Source organism: Saccostrea cucullata, unplaced genomic scaffold (assembly GCF_032062105.1).
Source record: "Saccostrea cucullata isolate Sc308-1 unplaced genomic scaffold, CSIRO_AGI_Scuc_v1 ctg457, whole genome shotgun sequence".
Lineage (NCBI taxonomy): Eukaryota > Metazoa > Mollusca > Bivalvia > Ostreida > Ostreidae > Saccostrea > Saccostrea cuccullata.
In genome coordinates, this window is record NW_026933724.1 from 292,190 (window position 1) to 300,907 (window position 8,718).

At 34.1% G+C, this 8,718-nt stretch overlaps 2 protein-coding genes across 3 annotated transcripts in view; one reads left to right on the forward strand and one right to left on the reverse strand.

The window, feature by feature from the left end:
* The window catches only part of LOC134239164 (uncharacterized), a 164,465-nt gene that overhangs the window by 23,153 nt on the left and 132,594 nt on the right, over positions 1-8,718 (reverse strand). The window lies entirely within an intron of this gene.
* Positions 265-7,386, forward strand: LOC134239121 (uncharacterized). Of its 2 annotated transcripts, none has more exons than XM_062721282.1 (2): positions 265-2,380; positions 7,173-7,386. In XM_062721282.1, the coding sequence occupies exons 1-2, from the start codon at positions 1,105-1,107 to the stop codon at positions 7,190-7,192; spliced, it is 1,296 nt and encodes a 431-aa protein (XP_062577266.1). In that variant the 5' UTR covers positions 265-1,104; the 3' UTR covers positions 7,193-7,386. The 2 variants fall into 2 exon arrangements, with proteins under 2 accessions (XP_062577266.1, XP_062577265.1); XM_062721281.1 differs by lacking the exon at positions 7,173-7,386 and having other exon boundaries at positions 265-912; positions 1,066-2,857.

Genomic DNA, 8,718 nt, shown 5'->3' on the forward strand with positions numbered 1-8,718 from the left:
GTAATCTGTTAGTTAAATATTGACTTGAGGATTGATTTTTATTTTTGACATTGGGAAGATTATAGCTGTCTCTCATTGATTAAGCATTTTATTTTACGAGTTGTTGAAATAATTTTCAATTCAGACATCTATTATTATTTTACCTTTATTTGAATATGAGTTAATACAAAGGGTATTAAAAGTAAAAAAAAAAGATTCTTTGGGGGAAAATGATTTTTTTTCAGAAAATCATTTAATAATTTGATATAGGATGTTAACTCCTAATTTTCAATTTCCTCAAAGATAAATGCAAACCTAAATCTGCCAAGTGTATGATAGTTTTATACACTGTAAAGAAAATTGTCATACCTTAAAATTTAAGAGAGTGAATTTAATTGTTACATAGCAAGACTTTCATTAATGGAAACCATTTATCAAAAAAGACAATCGTCCCCCCTGGAAAATCAATAGTCAAACATCAAATTTTACATAGACATGCCTTGCATATTGATTTATAAAAAGTTTGAGAATTTCCTCATAAATTATGTTTGAGCGCTGATATCATACAATGTAAACCTTCAATGTAAAATGTCATTGAGTTTAATTTCAACCAACACATAAATTTCTCTGTTTAAAGTGATTTGAAGCACTAAGTCAATTATTCCATACAATTGCCAACATTTCGTAACAAAACAGACATTTTATAACCAATTATCATTCAAATGCATACTTGATACATTTCATTTAAAAATCATTCAGATATTTAACTTTAAACTGTCCACAATGGCTCTTGTATGACACTGCAGATTCACACGTCAACTAATTTTGGCAAACTAACCATAACCAAAGTTTTCCAACTATCTTATTTCATCACAAGGCTGTTAATCTTTAAATGTACTTTATGCTGGGCTGCCGACAAGTTATCTATACAGGGTGTCAATTTGTCTGTATATGGATGTTAATCTGTATAAATTATGCATGTCTCTAGCAAATTAACCCCAAATTGCTGTCTCTTAATCAACAGTGAATTTTCTTAAAGGACTGTACCAGCTAGTCTTACTTAACAGACAATTCTTTTCTTTACAGATGTGACTTGACAAAGTTTGAAGATAATCTCATCCCAGAATGGGAACATTAAAAGGAAACCTCCTGAGCCCCACCTCCCAGCACTGGTCAGCCTTAAGGACAGACGATGACATCCAGAAAGCCGTCTCAGAATTCTTAGATGAGGAATCTCCAAAACTCCACGGGAAATCCTTCCAGGAGGGCATTATAGAGATCTCTCATTGGTTGGGGTCTATGATCCAGCAGGAACGGGAGGGATGGGCGTACAAGGTCAGAATGGCCATGCAGGAAATCGAGAGTCATCGCAGAGAAGCTCTCAAGATACAAGGAGTCCTGAATCAGTGTGCGGAACAGCTTCATATCATCTCAGAGTGCTGCAACATGGACAAAGACAAGTTACTCAAAATAGCCGACAAAGAACCTAAATACGCCCTGCCACTTTACATTGAGTGTTTGACAGATCTGATTAACTACTTGGTAGAGGATAGAATACAATGCGTGGAGCTTCTACGGAGAAAAGAAAATGACAATTCATCCCTGTGTGAGATGATTAAAGAGCACATACAAAAGGAAGTCCTGATTACCCAACAAAGCTTCTCAAGTCTCTCCCAGCGAGTGACTGACCTAGAGGCACTGAACAACAGCCTAACTGCCGAAAACCTCAAACTAAAGAAACTACTGATGAGGAAAAATGATGAGGCGGAGAGGTTTCACAAACACAGGCAGGCACAAGAGGAGTTTAGGCATGAGAAAGTGGAACTGTTTGACAAGAAGCCTAAATTCAGCCATCTGCCTCCAATAGAGAGAAGTTCTCCTTCCTCCATGCAAACTGCTTCTTCTCCTGACTCTGTCATTCCTATATCAGAGGAAAAACTCCACAAAATCAGACATAGTGCCAAGAAACTGGAGAATTCTCTGCAGGATGCTTTGACTCAGATGGACTCTTATCGCAAAGGCTCTCAAGGAAGCATGAAATATAGTCATGCTTCCATGATTTCGAACAACTTCAAACTAAAGCCTCTGCTACCGAACGGGGAAGAGGAAACCCCAGAAAACGATAAGTTTGTTACCTGGGCACAAAGCAAAATGGAGGTTAGTGGCAAAACCAGTGAATCACCAAGGGAGAAAGTAGTCAAAAGCTCCCTGGATCAAGTCAAAGAGGTCAGGAAAAGGTCAAAACAAATCCTGTACTCCGACAGCAGAATCCGACAGGAGGAACGGGAGAGTCGTCGTGTGGAACGGATCTACCCCAACGAGTCCAAAAAAGCCTGCACCTTCCGCTCTCTTGTACGATCCTTGGATGAAATGCGTCAGCGAAAAATCAGTAAAGCAAAAGGTGGGAAAGTTTCTAAGTGTCTTAGATGCCAGAAATTATTTACGCTAAACGACAATCATAAGAAAGCTTGCTGCTACCATCCTAGAACAAAAGAACGAGTTGAGGAGTACAATAGCAAGGGGAAACTCCAGAGGGTCACTTATGTCTGGCAGTGTTGTCAACAGGGCATAGACAGTCAAGGCTGCATCTATGGCCAGCATATATAAATAACCTAACGTATCATTGGTCCAAATTTGATTTTTGAAAAAAAAGATGTCATTTATAGATAGTTCAGACACAAAATCATTTTTTCAAAATTTGTTCAACACTACCTGCTTTATAACTCCTCCGAGTATATTCATCACTCATTTTTATGTACTCCATGAGTAAATTATAATTATCAGTATTATATCATCAGTATAGAGCTTATTGTACATTCTGGAAAGGTGAATTGGTATTTTTTAATTAAAAACATATTTATCACAAACCCCCATTGTTTTATTAAATTAATAAAAATAGGAATTAAAAAGTCAGATATGAAGCCCCAATCACACCAAAAAATTCAGTCTATATACTAGAAACTCTCGTCATATCGGTTGTGAGAAATATTTGTTTTATAAAACAGTGTATTCTAACAGTATTCCAGTATAATATAGGGTTATTGAACTTTATATTGGTGAATATTGGCACTCATTGGCTGTACAAATGCACGAGCTTGCGAGTGCATTTGTACAGCCAATGAGTGCCAATATTCACCAATATAAGTTCAATAGCTCATTTATTATATAGCTAAATCATTTCGTCATAATTTATAATTATTCCAACTAAAAAACTCAAATCAATGATTCTTTAGTATCGGTATTCAAATTAACGCCTGTCCTGAGTGTTACAAGTGTTCAATATTGCATCATTCCGATGACCCTACCGAGCATTATGATTTGCTTATTTAGGTTTCAATGAATGGGTCTAATATGTACTAAATTTTTAATAAATAATTTCATTTTTGTGTAAAAATAAACTCATCTTACCTAAATGCCACTTCCTTAAGGCTTTCTTTAATTTAGCTTTGAGAATTTGACCAGACAGCTTTTTTTTGTTTACAACGGGGCATTCAATATTGAACGCTCGTATTCAGAATGTTTCAGGCATACTCGTATATGTAATACAAACTCAGCGTTTAATAAAACGTCTCAATATTGAACGCTAAAATTCTCTAGATTTTTGGTAGTATTTTATTACAGACTATTTATTAGCTTTATAATAATATATATTATTGAGAAACATATCATTTGTCCTTAAAATACATCAAGAATGAAAAGTCGTGGCTTCCACCTTCCTTTGACATATCCTTGGTATTTAAGATAATCCATTCTCAAGATAATCTAGTCATGATCAACACTCCCAGCTAGTATCCTAGAACATTGTATAAAGCATATGTAGAAGTTTGAAATATGACATTCAGAATCTTTAAACAGAAACAAGTATTAAATTTACAACTGTCCAGAATTACCCAGATGTATCAAAAGAGGATTAGGCCAATCAGTATAGAGAAAAATCATTGTATGTACTCGTCATTTCAGAATGACTGCAAATTCCTTACTGAAAGTCTAACTGTTCATCACAAACCTAAATTCCAAACATAAATTCCAAACCAAAATTCTGATAAAGTATCAATATTTAATAGCTTCTCTTTGAATAAAAATTTCAATTTGTTAGCTGATTTAACAATACTTAATTTCTTCATACTTAATAGCCAGGGCTAAAGCAAAGAGACTTATTGCAAAGAGCAAACAGATTTATTGCTCTTGTATAGAAACAAAATTTATTTTTTTGATTGAAGGCTAACTAAAAATCCTTGTATTCCTACAAAAAATTGCTTAAATTTAAATACCGGTAGTAATGTCTCCGGCTTTCGCAAAAGCGAGGTAACATTAAATCTCACTTGTCTATCAGTACACTATGATTTTTTGACTCCACAACCTTGATGTTTGACCCACTTTCCTTGACCTTGAAGTTTGACCTACATTTCAAAAACTTTGACCTTGGTCATTACTTTTGGATAAGAAGAGATAAGGCTTTCTTATTACAAATGTACATTGCCTGTGACAAATCCTTTCTAAATACACTTTGAATTTTGACCCCTGACCTTGACATTTGAGCAACTTTTCAAAAATGTTGATTTTTCCTTATAACTTCTGAGAAGAGATAGTGCTTTCATATTTGACATGGTTTTATATATTTGTTTTTGACTGTAACACTACAGATCCTGAAATGAAAAGAATGTGCAATTTACGGCGCAAGATTTTTTGCACACTGTTTGTGAGGATTTCTCCAATTTCCAACATTGGTAAATCATCTATCTTTCCCTCCATAATTCTAGACACATTTTTAAATATATAAGTATATTCTATACACCTCCCAATCCTTTATAGTCATCTCTACAAGTGATAAACTCGATTGAATTAGAATTTTCTGCAATCCCTCAGAGCATTCAAATCAAGCCAGTTTATTGCATGTAGAGGCGGTATAAAGGGTTGAAAGGAGGATGAAATCTACAAATTGGTTTAAGAATGTGTCTGGAATTAGGTGGTGAAAAGTAGATGATTTACCAAAGTTGGAAAGTGGAGAAATTCTCCCAAACAATGCGCAAAAAATTTTGCGCCATAAATTGCACATTTTTTGCATTACAGGATCTGTAGCATTATGGTCAAAGACTAATATATTAAACCATAATGTTACAGTTCTGCAGCTAAAGCTCACCAGGATATATCATATCTACATAGGAATGGAAACTACCATTGTTAATTGACAATAGGTTGTGGATATATCTAACTGCCAAGCTGAAGGCCAAAGCAAGTGTTTTCTTCTTTTCATGCATAAGATTTTGCACAAATTCTGCTTCATATGAATACAAAAATAGGTCTGCTAATAAAGAGCACAATTGGTACCCATGGGAATTCCAACAGATTGTTGGAAGACCTGGTCTCCAAAAACAACAAAGATACTGTCAATCAGAAACTCAAGCATCTTTTTGACGTCAACATTAGAGTACTTGTGTGTGCAATCAGAATGTGTTTTAACAAAATAATTTTTCAAATGACCAATGACCAGGTAAGTAAATTTACAAGTTCCATTTTTATTGAAAAAGCAGCTGTCAATGATATCAAAAAGCCTGGACTTTAATTTATTGTGAATTAATTGTGGGAAATGGTTGTGTATAAAGTTAAAAAGTCATAAGTTTTTAAGCTGTTGATTTTGGTAAAATCTTGTGATTTCAAATTGTCCAAAAGTTCTTTGGAATTTTTGAATATCCACATCTGATTCACTCCACTTCTTGAATATATTGTTGCACAGTACTCATGAAGTTTTTCCTTCACTACTGTCAATATCATAGTAATAAATTAATAACCATGCTCTTACACCTCAGATAATATTGCAACATTTATTCTGTAATTCTAAAATGAATCCTATCAACTTCTGGTTTTGTATACATCTGTATAGGTCAGCTAAGGTATATAGGCCAATTAGTTCTTACTATAAATAGATAATTAAATACGAAATTTTGCAGTGCACATTTTTATGAGTTCAAACAAATCAGGTGTAAGATCCCTAAATGTCACATTTATGGATCAACTTCTAAGACAGAAGCTGGCTTCTTCAAATTCTAGATTACATTAGTACATAAACAGGAATATCTCAGATTTATACTGAAGAAGAAGCTTCAAATTGTTTCTTCAATTTGGTCAAAGGACTTGCTTCTGCAATTGACAATCTCTGCCCATTAAAAATTAAGCTTTGATGGAGAACTCTTGAGTTATATGTATTCCAAGCAATACAAATTTTGGAGCAGTACAAACAAAAACCTCTAAAACATCAGAGGTGGAATCAGGTGCCATGGAAGAGTGAGCATTCCCTGCTGACCAGTCACATTGTTTTGTGCTCCTTATCATGACTGGAAAATAACTGAGAAAATTTGTCAACAATTCAGTGTGTAAATGATGGTTTAACAATTAGTATGAAATACGTCAATCAGCATTTGAGTAAATGATAAATTGTATTTGTTGACATGGTTATTGTATTGATCATAGAGCTTATAAAATGATGATGCTGTTATTCTTGTTTCATCAACTTGTTTGGCAATAACTTATCTTGTTTAACAAATTGTTTATATGTAGAGCATGCTCTGGGTTATTGAATCATTTGAGAGATATAAACCCTGTATAGGTATAAGAGAAGTTGACAACTGAAAAGTTAAAGTCATCATGTTTATCATGAAGCTTGTTGTTAGATTACAATTAATTTCTTTTTCTAGTAAAATATCCACAAATGAAAGGATGTATTAGACTCTGTGGTATCTTTTATTTTAAGTTCACCAGGATATATTGTATCAACATAAGAATGGAAGTACCATTATTGATTGAAAGTGATATGCCATCGATATATCTGAATGTCCAGTTGAAGGCTTCAGCATAGGGGCATCATCAAAACACACCCTTTTTTAAAATCTGAATTCAATGAAATTATTTACTGAACTAGTAAATGTATTTTACAAGAATATCTTGAAGATTTTAACAGTTAGACATGATCACTGTATGAAGCAAATACTGTACTGATACATGTACTAACTAGCCATTTATAGAATTAAAAAAAAGAAGTAATTTTTCATTATTCAGGAAAAAATTATCCTAATTTATGATAGTCTTTCTGTGATATCTGTGCATATGTTTGGATATTTTGAATCTATCAGTTATTTAAATCTAAGGTGAAAGTCTATGAAATGATCAACTCTAATATAAGTTGTCTCTCTTTGCAGATAAAATGAACAAACAGTGAGGGGGATGTAATGTCGGATCTCTGGAGTCTTCAGACAAAAAAAAAATAATTCAACTGAAGTATCATCACAGTTATAAAACAGAACTAATAAGTATTCCATGATCAATGACTACTGAATTATTGTTACAATCATTTTTTTTTTTGTATTTTGAGCTAAAATGAATTTTTGTTTGTTTATATGAATCTTCATCACTGTCTTTTGCAATATTCTGAACCAATCTGAAGTCTTTAATTTGTATACCAGTCTGTTTAAAAAACTAGACATGTCTGTGGATTTAATAAAATTTTGACAACATGCATATCTTGCTGTTTGTTACAAAGTTATAATACTCACAGTGTACTGAATTAATTGAATGCTTTCGTTAGAAGATTGTATTCACCTCCAATGGTTTGTCATCACACACAGGTTGAATTTATTGTGCTTCTTTGAGGTCATTTACCTATTGTTCTAAATCAAGATCTCTCGTGTATTCAGACAAGCTTTGTAAGAGTAATTGTAACCCAAGCTGATTAATCTTCGTCACTTTGAAACTTCCCCATTTATTTGTTTCTTTGTCCATACAGCAATCAATAAAACGAGAAAAATACCTTTTGATGCAGTTTTTAGATATATTCCCTAATTGTAAAAAATGCCTGATACAAGCTAGGCACAGTTATATGTAAAAAGTTCAATTTACCTAACACATTAACCATATACTCCTTAAACATCTAAGTTCCTTAAGTCTCCCGCGCGGCGCAGTGGTTAGAACATCTGTTCCAGAATAACGAAGAAAGGAGTCGATCCTTATGTCGCAGGTTCGAATTCCACTGTGGGATGTGGAGACAGGTCCTTTGGATGAGACCATATAAACTGAGGTCCCATGTAGCAGACAGGTGCTGGCACAAAATAGATCCCTCACTGCTTAGTGGCCCTGAGTGCTGAGTAAAGGACAAAAATTCAGCTCTCCACCAGCAAGTGGTGGCGTCTCCATATGAGTGAAAAATTCTCGAGAGGATGTTCAACATCATACAATCAATCAATCAAAGTCCGTGATCCTTGGGTACTTTTTGAGTTTGCATAAATTTTTATGGATTTGACCCAAGTCCTTAACTTGCCTGATAGAGATAAAATGAAACTCACATTTTGCTTCCTTTGCCTACAGATAATATATGAGCAAAATTAGTTGAAATTGGTTCAGCAGTTCCAGAAAAGCTGAAACTTCCAAACAAAAATACAGCTAGTCACTCATCCAGAAAATGTCAAATTAAATCCCGGATCTGAAGCAGGTTTGCCAAATTGACAGTGTTCAGCCCTTGATGAATTATCCATGCAAGTCTATGTAGGTATGACTTGAAGTGAACACTGGAACGAGTCTGTTAAAAAAAAATTATACTGGTCTTTCATCTGTAAAATGTAGGTCCAATCCAGCATCTGATTTAGAATCAATTCTGGTTGTGTATATCCCTTGATGCATCATCCCTGCAAGTTTAGTTCAGGTATGTGTTTTATTTGCTTTAACCTGGTCACTCATCTGAGTTAGATCCAG